Here is a 14,274-nt window from a genome sequence, read left to right as displayed (position 1 = left end):
AGTAGTAGTAATAGATAATAAGTTTTCGATTTGCAAAAAATTGTTCTTATTATTACATTGTGATTTGAACATTTTATTGAAATTATTTTTTTAAATATTCAGAAAATATTTGGATTTCCCCTTAAAATTTCCTTAAAAAAAGAGAATTATTTATTATTATATTTTATTATATTTAATTATTAATATAAGAAGAAGTAAAATGATAATAAGTTAATTATACTTTAATTATTAAAATTATTTCCTGCAATTCAATGTATATTTAGTTTTTGTTGAATATACATTGAAATATTATTTGAATCTCGTTTCTGCGAAGTATTAGAAAGGAAAATGAAAATTATTGTATTTATTTTTATTTTTTGCTTTAATGCATCTTTTTGCTGCGTTACTGCGTTGTTGGTAAATATTTTAAAATATTTTTAATTTCATTCGTATTTGATAATTATTCATATCTATCATCTATCTTTAAATTTTTTCTATTAAATCTTTCATTTCTATATTATATCTTTAAAAATATTTCCAATTGTCACAACTCGTACCTTTGCGATAGATTATCAAGATTATTTTCCTTTTTAATATAAATTTGTTACAATAAAAATTTTTATTTAATAATACGTAATCTATTCTTATTTACAGTTTTCTTTGCAATAATCACAATAATTAATTTATTTATGACACTGATATAATATTAATTTATTTAATAAGCGATATAATATTCGTGCGAGGAGCAGAGAGCAACACGACCGCTCTGCTCCGTGTCCGGAGAACGAATTCATTAAATCGATATTTCGAATACGAATGACAACCAATGTTGTCATTTCTGTTCCATCATTGATGTTAACCATAATATTCCATATTCCGTGGCTGTTCACTGCTTATAACAATATTATTATTCCTTTCGATTTTGCAAAATGATAAATAATAAATAATCAATTAGCAATTAAGAATTTTAATTATCTAGCAATTTTAACTTGATTAATCTTAATCATCAGAAAAAAAATATTTTTCCATTATGAATAATTCGTTCGAGGAAAAAAATCTTTCCCACAGTTTGCGAAAAATTTAATGTCTCAATAAATTGATAATATATAATTTTGCTATTAATTATTTATTAATATTATTTTAACATCGAATTTGTATATTCGTTTCATTTATAAATATAATTAATTTTACAATCAATTTCACGTATTCTTTACATTCTATTTTATTTCTTATTAAAGTAAATAGAAAACAAAGATTGGAATAATAATGATATGTAATTATTTCGATTAAATAATTATTTTAAAATTCTCTGATACACATATTTTTAAATAATTAAATGTAGTAAGAAGTTAGATTTGTATCGATCAATTCTTTTCGCGTAGTTTTTATTATTATATGATTATTGCGATTATTATATGATGTATATTATAGTAGTAAAAATACTATTATCAATAAGAAAATTTTTTTAATATTTGAAAATGAATAGAAAATTTTTAAAAGAAGTTACACATACATAAAATATTTTAAAAATAATTACATAATATATTGAATAAATAAATAATCATTTTTTAAATATTTTATTTACCTATATATATATAATACATAAATCTATTTTCATAACATATTTTAATTTCTTTTTTTTTTAAACGATTGAAGAATTAAAAACTAAATTATATGCTGAGCAATCAGTTTGTAGCGCAAAAACTGGTATTGACCAATAAGTTGGTAAGTTAAAAATAACGAAAAATTTAAAAATAGTAAAATTTTTAATTAATTCTTTTATTTGAATTTCAGAAAAACCAAATGACGTTATTCGATGTAGAGGATGAGAATAATATTCAATCGTATAGTAAAAAAGTATATATTGAAAAAGTTAAATATGGTTAGTATAGATAATAAAATTATTTAAATATGAAGAATTATATAAATAATATATAAAAAACAAAATAAAAAAATTAATATCATTCTTGCAACAGACTGGGGAAAAAAACGGAAATTTTAAGGAAGAGATAATCAAAACAACAAATCATGAGATTAATTTTAGAAGAATATAATTTTAATCAATCAATCCCAGAATATTCAGCTATTTGTAAAATTAGTAAGTAAAAAATTATTCTGTGAATGAAATAATATGACTATTATATATTTTAATTATATATATAATATATAATATATAAATATATATAATATTTATATATATAATTTTAAATTATAATTTTAATTAAATTATTTATTACATTGAAATATATTTATCATTATAGCCTCTGCTAATGTTTATTTAAAAGCAATTAAATTAATGCAGTGTCTTTTGAAATAATAAATAACGATGGAAATAGTGCAATTTCTTTAAACTATCAAATAAAAAAGATTTATCCATAATAATTACGATCCAAATATTTACTTTTTATTTTAATCATAAAAAAATATTTAAAGAATTAATATTTAAGACATAATAATAATATTTAAAGAATATTAACAAATTGATATACGATCACTTATCAAAATACAATAAATATATCTGTTTTACAATTTAAAATCATAATACTTTTCTCTTCTAATATTCATGTATTATTTTCAAAAATTCTTTACATCTAAATTCAACAAACATATAAACTAGATTTATAGTGAATTACAAAGAAACCAATATTTTTTATCATCAAGAAATCTTCATTTATTTCGTTGTTAAATATGAAAATGATTGTATTTTTTTTATGTAATTTTTTTATAAATGCGTTTTTTTTTTAACCTTGTAACACGTTTGGATGGTGTATATGTATACATGATGGAAATCTTTTATTTCGCCGTACATGAAACAAGTACAATGAGATTCAGTTTTCTCATATAATTGCGGAACAAAATAAAGCATTTATCGATTAAGATTTCACGTGACAAAAATCATATAACAAATATAAAAAATCTTGTTTATGTATAATTTTTCAATTATATATAATTGCTTAATCTTCTGTTTTTATCTTTCGAACGATAGTTTTTATTAAAAAGAGAAGAAAATTTTTGTCTTTTTTTCCTCTGCCATTTATCATTACGAGTTATAAGACAAAATCAAGAAAATTAGGTGAATTTTCATAAATTAATTTGTTCCGTAGAATGAATTTAGATAAAAAAGAAAAATTGCAATATATTGGAGGTTCAACATTTTTAGAATTTGGTGATTTTTCCTTGATACTCAATCCATTGTCGATGATTTTTGAATCGAGGTTATATAGGTTATGGCAGATTATTCATTCATTCGGCAAGTTGAACAATGTTATGAAACTAAATAGTTAAAATAAAATAGATATATTAAATATCTTATAGTCAAACGATATATTCATATATATCGTATTACGAATAAAACAACGATCAAATGCTTATTACATTTTATTTTATTGAAACAGAAACAAAAAAATTACTCATTAATATTTCATTAATATAATTGTCTGTAAGATTATATTATATAAGATTTTTGTAAGCTATTATATAAAATTAATTTTGAAAAACAAGGAAAAGAAGAAAATAAATAAACGATCATTTAAATCAATTATCTCACATTTATATTCCTTTAATCGTTTCTTAACTTTTTGAGAGCTTATTAAGAAAATTAATTATTTTGCTTTAATAAGTACTACCTGTTTATTCTTTAAATATTGTTATATAATCAATATATAATCCGATACGTATTTGAATAAATAATTTTAAAGGAAAAAAATAAAATGCAGAATCATTTATTGCGATTAACGAGAGAGAGAAATTAAAGGTAAGAAGTAGCTCATACTTAAAGTATAAAAGGGAAATTTACGTTTAATGTTTATTCAATTCTCGTTAGATATTTCAAGAATATATATAAAAGATATACTTCGAATCTTTTTCATTTAAAATCGATATATTTAAAAGAAAAATGAAAATTATCGTGGTTCTTTTTGCTTTATGCATTTGCGTTGGTGCATTGGTAAATGTTCAAATAACATTCAATTTTATTCACATTTATCATAATTTATGTTTAACATTTCTATTTAAATTTTAATTTTTATTTCTATATTTGTCTTAAAAAATATTTAGGATTAACTTATATCTGCAATAGATTATTTCCTTTTTATTATAAATTTGTTATATTCAATTTATATTTAGTGACAATATTTTTTTGTTAGTTTTTAAATGATTAAATGATAAATACAGTTTAAATAAAACATTCAAACACAATATTAGTATATTGTGTCTTCTTTGTCATAGTATTTTCCTATTATGATCAATTAAAAAAGAATCTTTTTCAATATAAAATGAAAAATTTGATATTTGAAGCGATTTATATTGTCATTTGTTATTTATTATTTTTTTTTACAATAAAATTCTTGTATTGAATTTATTTTCAATCTCATTATATTTATTCATAAGTATATTAATTTTATAAAATTTTATCAATTTTACGATCGTATTGTTTTATTTTTATATTAAAAATTGTGATAATTTTTAATTATTTCGATTGAAAATCTTTTTTTTTTTTTTTTTTTTTTGATTTTCTGTTGAGATGTCTGTTTCTAAATAATTAATTGTAATAGTACATAAAATGTAATAATATATAATAAAAACGAAGGAATATTATTTTTAACCTAAATCCAGCGATAGTTTTCGAACTCATTTGATTATGTTATAATACTTATAAATAAAGATATTATTACCAAAAACTTTGTTAATATTTAAGATAAATGGAAGATTTGTAAAAGAATATATATATATATATATAATGTATTTATAATGTATTTATATATAAATTATATATATATATAATTTGTACATTAAAAATAAGTTTATGTTTAATAAAAATTGATTTAATGAATAAATAATTATTTTAAAAACATTTTATTTAATTCATATATAAAGTTATTTTCATAGTATATTTTAATTTTTTAGACGATTAAAGAATTTCAAGTGATACTACGTCTTGGACAGGCAGTGTGCAGAGATGAAACTGGCATTAATCAACGTAATTTGCAAATAATTCGAAATACAGATAATAATATTTCTAATTAATTTTTTTATTCGAATTTCAGAAATAGTAGATGATGTTAATGAAAACAACATCAATATAGATGATGAAAATGTTTTATCATACATTGAATGCACGATGAGAAAATTCAGTGGTGTTGGTATTATAACTAGTATTATTACTTGAAAAGAATTATATACATGTATAGAAATATTAAAAAAAGTTATTGTCATTTTTCGACAATAGGTTGACAAGGACGGAAATTTTAACGAAAATGTAATCAGAGAAATAATAAAAATATATTTAGACGAAAATGAAGTTAATAAAGTCATCATGGATTGTTCATCCATCTGTAAGTGAAAAATATTATATGAAAAAATACAATTCTCTTCATATATTACGTATTTTAATTACTACATAAAATTTTGAATAAATTATTTAAACTATTGTTTTTTAAATTTATCATTACAGCTGATGACAATGTACGTATAAAAATGACTAAGATACTACAGTGTTTAATGAAGTATAAAACATTAAAAGAAATACTAAATGGCTAAATGTTCAATTATTAAAAAGAAAAGATCTATTCAGAATACGATGTATTTATTTTTTTATTTTAATTGATTATTTAATTTACTTTAATTAATTGAATTAATTAAATCAATTAATAATTGATTAAATTAAAAATATTTGGAGATTTTTATTAATAAATTGGTGTATGGTTATTTAACGTGTTTAAATTTTTGATTACCTATCTATTAAATTATGCTTCCCCGTTTTTCCAAACTTTTTTACTTCGTAATTTTTTTTTTTTTCATAATTCTTCTACAATTGGGAACTATCGAATTCTATTCTAAAATAAATTATTTCATTATTTATAAAAATTATCAAAATATATAATATTTTTAGATTAAAATTATAATTTTAGATGCAATAGGAATTATCAATAAAGTACAAAATAGATTTATCATTTTAAGAGATTTAAATAATATTGATTAAGTTATTATTTTAAATTATGAAAATTATGTTTTTAGTTCTAGGCACACTAGAAAAATCGGTCAAATATTGGTCCAAAACCAATCGTTTATATTAATTTTCATCCTTTATTATTATCATCTATTATGATTATAATATTCGTGTCATTGATGATTTCTGACTTATATTTAAATTTGAAATAAATTTTATAAGAAAATGAGTTAATAACATTTAATTACAAAATGATGTAATTAGTTTCTTTTACTATTAATTAAGTGAGGTTTAACGCCGTTTTATATTTCTTTGTTTATATGTAATTCATATTCATATAAAAATTCATTTATTTTAATAATGTTTTTTATTTGATTAATTAAAAAATAATTTGTAGCTGGCAAAAGATATTAATAAAATATATTCATACCTAAAAGAGAAATAAAAAATTATTAAAAAAAATGTTTTAAAATTGAAATTTGATTTTACGGTTAGTTTGCAGTTTTTAGTACGGTTAATTTAAATTATTTAAATTAGAAAAAATTAATTACTCAAACATTTCTTATCGCTTTAATTAGTATTTCCTAGTATATTCTTCAGAAATATTATTCTTCGGATATTCTTATATAATCGATGCATAATCCGATATATTCTTCAGAAATATTATTTTTCGTATTGAAAGAAACAAGAAAAAATATGCACAATGTTTTATTAAAAAAGAGATAGAAATTTTAAGATGGAAGCAGTATATAACCTACCTACAGTATAAAAAGACGTGGCATATTCAATGTTTGTTCAGTTCTCTGGATATATTTCAAGAATATTCAAATCTTGTTTATTTGAAATCGATATATTTGAAAAAAAAAGAAAATGAAAACGATTGTGATTTTTTCTATTATTTGCGTTTGTGTTGGTGCACTGGTAACGATTAAATTTAAATATTTTTAACTTTATCCACATTTAGCATAATTTATATTTAGCATCTCTATTTAAATTTTAACTTTCACTTCAATATTTATGTCTTTAAAAATATTTATAATTATTGCAACTTTTATCTTTACAATAAATTATTTCCTTTTTAATATAAATTTGTTACATTAAATTTATATTTAACAACAACATTTCTACTACATTTCAGTATAAAGTAATACATTTACAAAGTAAATAAATAATTAATTAGAAATAATATAAAAGTAATTATTTCTAATTTAGTAATTTTAATTAATCATAAAATTTAAAAAATTAAACGTTAAATATATTTTCGATAAAACATGTTTCAAAAATGTTCAAAAATATTAATTTATTGTGTCATCCATATCAAAGTATTTTCCTATTATAATCAATTTTTCCACTATGAAATAAAAAATGTGATATTTGAAGTGATTTATATTGTCATTTCTTATTTATTATTTTTTTTTTTTTTTTTCAATAAAATTCTTGTGTTGGTTTTATTTTCGATCTCTTTATATTTATTCATAAGTAGATTAATTTCACAATCTTTATCAATTTTGCTAACGCATTGTTTTATTTCGATAATAAAAATTTTCTGAGAGATATCTGTTTCTGAATAATTAAATGTAATTGGCAAAAACGATAGAATATTATTTTTAATTTGAATTAAGCGATAGTTTTCGAGTTGATTACTTTGATTACGTTATAATACTATAAATAAATATACTATTTACAAATAACTTTATTAATATTTAAGATAAATGAAAGATTTGTAAAAGAATAATTATATATATATATAATTAAAAATAAGTTTATGTTTAATAAAAATTAATTTAACAAATAAATAATTATTTTAAAACCATTTTATTTAACTCATATATAATGTTATTTTCATTATAGATTTTAATGTCTTTTTTAGACCCTTGAAGAATTAAAAAGCGAATTACTTACTGCGGAGCCAATTTGCATGACAGAAACTGGCGCTAATCAACGTAAATTGCATATAATGGAAACGAGATACAAATAATAATATTTCTAATTAATTTTTTTAATTTGAATTTCAGAAATAATAGATGATATTAATAATGGCATTGTCTATGTAGAAGATGAAAATGTCCAATTATACGTTGAATGTATGATGAAACGATTTAATATTGTTAGTATAAATATAATATTATTATTTAAATAGAATTATACACATGTATAGAGATATAAGAAAATTAAGATATAAGAAAATTGTCCTTTTTGTGACAGGTTGACGAGTATGGGAACTTTATGGAAAAATACACCAGAGATGTTGTGGGAGCTGTTTTAAATGACGATGAAGTTAATCAATTAGTCTCCGAATGTTCGCCTATCTGTAAGTAAAAAATTATTAATGAAAAAATACAATTCTTTATGCATTATGTATTTTTTTTATTACATTATTATATTATTACATTAAACTGTGTAATAAATTATTTATTATTGTTTTACATTGATGTATTTCTGTTATTATAGATGATGCCAATGTACATCTAAAAATTAGTAACATATTACAATGTTTTTTTAAATATAAAACAATAAATGATATATTAAATTCCTAAATGTTCAACTATTAAATGCAAGAGATTTGTTCAGCATAATGTATACCTACTTTTTATTTTAATTGATTATTTTATTTATTTTAATTATTTGAAAACTTTTATCAATAAATTAATGTATGATTATTTAACGTGTTTAAGTTTTTAATTTTACCTATTTAATTTTTCTATATTAAAATTGAGTACTATCGAATTTTATTCTGAAATAAATTATTCTGTTTTTTATAAAAATTAACAAGATATGTAATATTTTAGATTAAAACTGTAATTTTAATTGTAAAACAGATTATTGATAAAGTACAAAATAGATCATTTCAAGAAACTTAAATGAGATTAAGTTATTATTATAGATTATAGAAAAATTATATTTTCAACTCTAGGTGCACTAGGAAAATTGGTCAAATTTATATTGGTTTTTATTATTGTGTATTATTATCATATGTGTTTTATTATCATTTATTATGATTATAATATTCGTGTATGATATTTGATTACATTTAAATTTTAAATAAATTTTATAAGAAAATAAAATTGATTTAATGATGAAGATGTAATTAACTTCTTTTTATTATCAATTAAAAGAATAAGTTATATCTGCAAAAGATATCAAAGAAACATATTTTTTAATATCAAAAAGATAAAATTAAAAAAAATTTTTAAAATTGGAATTGAATTTGACAATTTGCACAAGTTAATTCAAATTATTTATAGAATTATTTCATTATTTAGAAATCAAGAAAGCTGTATAAATCATGTGCGCCTTACTTATATAATTAGATAAAATTTCCCAAAATTTATATATTCCATGGATTTTAGAGAAAGAATTTTCTTATTATAATTTAAAAATAAAATATTTGTTTCTAAAATCTAAAATCATAATATCTTCTTCTGATATTCAATCCTATTCAGTCATTTCCTAAAGTTTTTTTATATATAGATGAGTATATTATTTTTTATAAATTCTATAAAATGCGATATAAACAATATCAAAATTTCTAATATCTAACATCAGTTTTTATTGAAAACGAAATGCTATTTAATAATCATATTCTTCATATTATATTATATAATTCCATTTCTTTTTACATTAATTAATATCTTATTATTATTATTATTATTATTATCATTATTCTTTTTTACAATTAGAATAATCTTAAATAAACAAATATTTTTGATATAAATTATAAGTATTAAAACTTTTATTAATATTAAAGAAAACCAAATTTTTTATTGTTAACATAAATCTTAAACAGAAATCTCTAACACTATTGATTTATAATCATTCATTGTTTCCATCGTTAGTGTAATAAATTTTATTTTTTTAAAAAGTAATCATTTCATTGTTAAAATGATTTGCAAAATTGAATTGATATTGCAAAAATGAAATTCATAATATGATTTATTTATGAATACATGGTTTTTCTCGTCTTATATAACACATATATTCAAATCGGATACATATGTGTATGGAAATTTTTTGTTACGAAACAAATACAATGAAATTCAAAAGTTTTTGAATGAGATTTTTGTAGAACAAAATACAAAAAAGGAAAAGAACAAAACTTGTATTTGCAATAAAAAGAGTAATTGTTCCTTTATATTCATAATTATATTTCATTATGGAAACTATCGATGAAGATTTGTGAAAAATTGATTTTAATAAAAAGTAATAATTTTATAAATACATTTATAACTATTTTCTAATTATATAAACAATTAGACGATCCTTTACCGATTAATAATCCCTCCATCAAAAGAAATAATTTTTATTTGAAAACTTTTTCTCTATTTCTTTCAGTTCACGAATTACAACACAAAATTGACAATTAATCGAATTTTGAATCATAAATCAATTTCATAAATCCTTAGAATAAATTAGGACAAGCAAAAAATTACATTATATTACATATTTACATATTTACTTAACATATTGTTAAAAATTTCAAAATTTTTAGAATACAGGTGATTAGAAATTTCTCTTTGATACTTCGTTATCGAAGATTATTTATTCATTCATAGAATAGTAAAATAATATACGATATAATGAATAATAACGAATGATACGAAATTAAGTAAGTAAATAAGTAAATAAATCAAGACAAGAGATATGGAATAAATAAATGATATTTTAATTTATTCATGTATTATAAACAAGTCCTTATTCAAGAAATTATATCACATAAAAATTAATTAAATAATTATTTTCGCTTTAATATTAATCTTCACATCATCTTTTTATACAATCGATGCATAATTTGATACTGAGAAACATTATTATTAAATTTTCATTCATAAAGTATGTGCGCAATATCATTTATTAAAATAAATTATTATTAAAGAGAGATAAGATAACAATAATAATAGTATATAAGACGTCAAACATTCTATACTTGTTTAGTTCTCGTTGGATGTATTTCGAATCTTGTTTATTTTGTCACATCTAAAATAAAAATGAAAATTATCATAATTATTTGCGCTATTTGCGCTTGCGTCGGTGCAATGGTAAATGTTCAATTTTATCCATATTTAATATAATTATTTATTTTAACATTTCGATTTAAATTTTAACTTTTATTTCAAATTTTCAATTGTCACAACTAATTAACTTTTCAATAGATTATTTCCTCTTTAATATAAATTTGTTATATTTATAATTTTTATTTTATTACGACTTTTTCATTAGTTTTTCGTTAGTTTTTAAATTATAATATTACTAAGCCTTTGACATTTGCGAGTTTGCGAATTATTTTTGAAATAAGAAATAATTAATTAGGAATAATAGTAATTAGCAATTTTAGTTATTTTCAAGTAGTTTTAAAATGATTAAATGATAAATATATTTTTAGTAAAATATATTGGTTTCAAACATGTTCAAATATTGTGTCTAATATTTTCCTATTACGATTAATCAAGAAAGGATCTTTTGCAATATAAAATGAAAAATTTGAATCGATTTATATTGTCATTTGTTATTTCTTATTTTTTTTTTTTTTTACAATAAAATTTCTGTATTCGATTCATTTTGGATCCCTTTATATTCATTTATATTAATTTTACAATCTTTATCAATTTTACGATCGTATTGTTTTATTTCGATAATAAAAATTTGTAATAATTTTTAATTATTTCGATTAAAAATCTTCCTGAGAGATATCTGTTTCTGAATAATTAAATTTAATGGCAAAAACGATGGATATTATTTTTAATCTGACTAATACCAACAACTTTATTAATATTTAAGATAAATGGAAGATTTGTAAAAGAATATACATATATATATATATAATATATAATACATTAAAAATATGTTTATGTTTAATAAAAAATTAATTTAACAAATAAATAATTATTTTAAAAACATTTTATTTAACTCATATATAATGTTATTTTCATTATAGATAGATTTATATAGATTTTAATGTGACCCTTTTTTAGACCCTTGAAGAATTACAAAACGCGCTACGTATCACGCAGTCATTTTGTAAGACAGAGAGTGGTGTTGATCAACGTAAGTTATATAATGGAAATAAGAAATACAGATTATAATATTTCTGATTAATTTTTTTAATTCGAATTTCAGAAATAGTAGACGATGTTAATAGTGGCAAGATCAACCTAAGTGACGAAAATGTTTTATCATACGTTGAATGTGCGATGAAAAAATTTAGTGCTGTTAGTAGTATAAACAGTTATTATTATTTATAGATTTATACGCGTGCATAGATATGAAAATATATAAAATATAAAAAAAATATAAAAAAGATTATTTTATTTTTTATGGCAGGTTGACGACAATGGAAATTTCAACGAAAAAGTTGCTAGAAATGTTGCCAGTGCAGTTTTAAACGATGATGAGGTTGAGCAATTAATTGCCGAATGTTCGCCTATCTGTAAGTAAAAAATTATTAATGATTATTATATTTTAATTATTACATAAAACTTTGAATAAATTATTTACTATTGTTTTTTTTTTTTTTTTTTTACGTTACATTTACAGCTGACGCCAATGTACATGTAAAAATTAGTAAGATATTACAATGTTTTTTTAAATATAAAACAGTAAATGATGTACTAAATTTGTAAATATTTCCAACTATCAAAAAGAAGAGGATTATTCAGAATGCTTACTTTTTATTTCAATTGAATAATGTAATGTACTTTAATTGATTAAAAAATATTTGAAAACTTTTATTAATAAATTGGTGTACGGTTACTTAACTTGGTGTTTAAGTTTTTGCTTACCTATCTATTGAATTATGCTCCTCCGTTTTTTTAAATTTTTATTTTTTATTATCTGATGTTGCACGTAATTATCTATTACCAAATTTTTTTACTTCGTAATCTATTTATTTTCGAAATTCTTGTACATTGTCATTGAGAAATTTTATCGAATTTTATTCTAAGATAAATTATTCTGTTATTTATAAAAATTATCAAGATATATAATATTTTATTTAGATTAAAAGTGTAATTTCAGGTGCATTGCGGATCATTGATGAAATAATAGTAAAATAGATTTATCATTTCTTCTAAGAGACTTAAATATGATTGATTATGGAAATTATGTTTTCGATTTTAGGTGCACATGCAACGGAATCGATCAAATGCGTTTTGATTTATATTAATTTTCCCTGATTTCTGATTATATTTAAATTTTAAATAAATTTTTTAAGAAAATGAATAAAGATGTAATTAATTTTCTTTTATTATGAATTAAGTGAAATTTAAACGTTGTTTTATTTTTTTCTGTTTATGTATAATTTATATTTATAAAAATTCATTTATTTTAATGATAGAAAAATAATTTATATCTTGCGAAAAGATATAAATTATAATATTAAAAAAAAACATATTCATGCTTAGAAAAATAAAAAACATTTTTTAAATTAGAATTGAATTTGAAAGTTTGCAAGATTATTTCATTATTTAGATATCAAGAATGTTGTGCGGTTTATTTAGAGAAAGAATTTTTTTTATTATACATTCAAAATAAAATACTTTGATAAAATACTTTACAATATAATTTCTTCTAAATATACATTCCTGTACCATTTTCAAAAATTCTTCCCGTACAGATGGTTACTTATCAGTTTTCATAAATTATATAAAATATGATCCATACGATATCAAAATCTCTAATATTAACTCTAACATCAATTTTAATTGAAAACCAAATGTTATATTTGCAATTCAATAATCATATTCTTTATTATATTATGTATCTATTTCTTTTCTATTTTTATTCACAATTAGCTATAATCTTGAATAAACAAATAATATTCATTGAATTTATCATCATTTTTATTTAATATACAAATGATTTATTTTGTATAAATCAATACATAAAGGTAATAAAAATAATAAATATATTACAAGTAATTACAAAACGTGAGCAAATTTTTATTTATTAACAAGTCTTAAATAAAAACCTCTAATATTTGTAATCATTCGTTTATTTCATCGTTAAATATAATAAATTTCAAGGTTTTTTTACAAGACAATAATCATTCTATTATTCCATTGTTAGATGCAAAAATAAAATTCATAATATGATTTATTCATGAATAGATGATTTTTCACTTTGTACAACACATTCAAAAAGAAATATATATGTGTATGGAAATTTGCTGTTACGACATGTACAATGAAATTCAGAAGTTCTTCCTCAAGATTGTTGTGGAACAAAATATAAAAAAACAATAAAACAAAACTTGTATTTGCAATAAAAAAAGAAATAGTTGTTTCTCTGTATTTATAAAAATGATTATGAAAACTATCGATGAAGATTTGTGAAAAACTGAATTTAATAAAAGT

At 19.6% G+C, this 14,274-nt stretch overlaps 3 protein-coding genes and 1 long non-coding RNA gene across 4 annotated transcripts; all 4 read left to right on the top strand.

Moving 5' to 3' along the window:
* The first annotated feature begins 318 nt into the window (after nucleotides 1-318).
* Nucleotides 319-2,515, top strand: LOC116414765 (uncharacterized). The gene is made up of 5 exons (XR_015290612.1): nucleotides 319-396; nucleotides 1,636-1,704; nucleotides 1,774-1,861; nucleotides 1,956-2,077; nucleotides 2,241-2,515. It is a non-coding gene; the product is annotated as an uncharacterized LOC116414765 (long non-coding RNA).
* A 1,248-nt stretch (nucleotides 2,516-3,763) lies between these two features.
* Obp15 (odorant binding protein 15) lies at nucleotides 3,764-5,685 on the top strand. Its single transcript, XM_086902749.1, has 5 exons — nucleotides 3,764-3,925; nucleotides 4,885-4,957; nucleotides 5,025-5,116; nucleotides 5,207-5,312; nucleotides 5,432-5,685. The coding sequence occupies exons 1-5, from the start codon at nucleotides 3,875-3,877 to the stop codon at nucleotides 5,515-5,517; spliced, it is 408 nt and encodes a 135-aa protein (XP_086758875.1). The 5' UTR covers nucleotides 3,764-3,874; the 3' UTR covers nucleotides 5,518-5,685.
* Nucleotides 5,686-6,686: 1,001 nt separating this feature from the next.
* On the top strand, nucleotides 6,687-8,586 carry LOC100868810 (uncharacterized). Its single transcript, XM_086902748.1, has 5 exons — nucleotides 6,687-6,847; nucleotides 7,797-7,869; nucleotides 7,942-8,033; nucleotides 8,132-8,237; nucleotides 8,378-8,586. Exons 1-5 carry the CDS (start codon nucleotides 6,797-6,799, stop codon nucleotides 8,461-8,463), a joined length of 408 nt encoding a protein of 135 aa, XP_086758874.1. The 5' UTR covers nucleotides 6,687-6,796; the 3' UTR covers nucleotides 8,464-8,586.
* Nucleotides 8,587-10,813: 2,227 nt separating this feature from the next.
* On the top strand, nucleotides 10,814-12,678 carry LOC100870833 (B2 protein). The gene is made up of 5 exons (XM_031917874.2): nucleotides 10,814-10,962; nucleotides 11,896-11,968; nucleotides 12,041-12,132; nucleotides 12,245-12,350; nucleotides 12,458-12,678. Exons 1-5 carry the CDS (start codon nucleotides 10,912-10,914, stop codon nucleotides 12,541-12,543), a joined length of 408 nt encoding a protein of 135 aa, XP_031773734.1. The 5' UTR covers nucleotides 10,814-10,911; the 3' UTR covers nucleotides 12,544-12,678.
* Nucleotides 12,679-14,274: the final 1,596 nt, after the last annotated feature.

Source organism: Apis florea, unplaced genomic scaffold (assembly GCF_048593485.1).
Source record: "Apis florea isolate Af1SG1 unplaced genomic scaffold, ASM4859348v1 contig_2272_pilon, whole genome shotgun sequence".
NCBI classification, from domain to species: Eukaryota; Metazoa; Arthropoda; class Insecta; order Hymenoptera; family Apidae; genus Apis; species Apis florea.
This window is presented reverse-complemented; position numbering and strand designations above follow the sequence as displayed.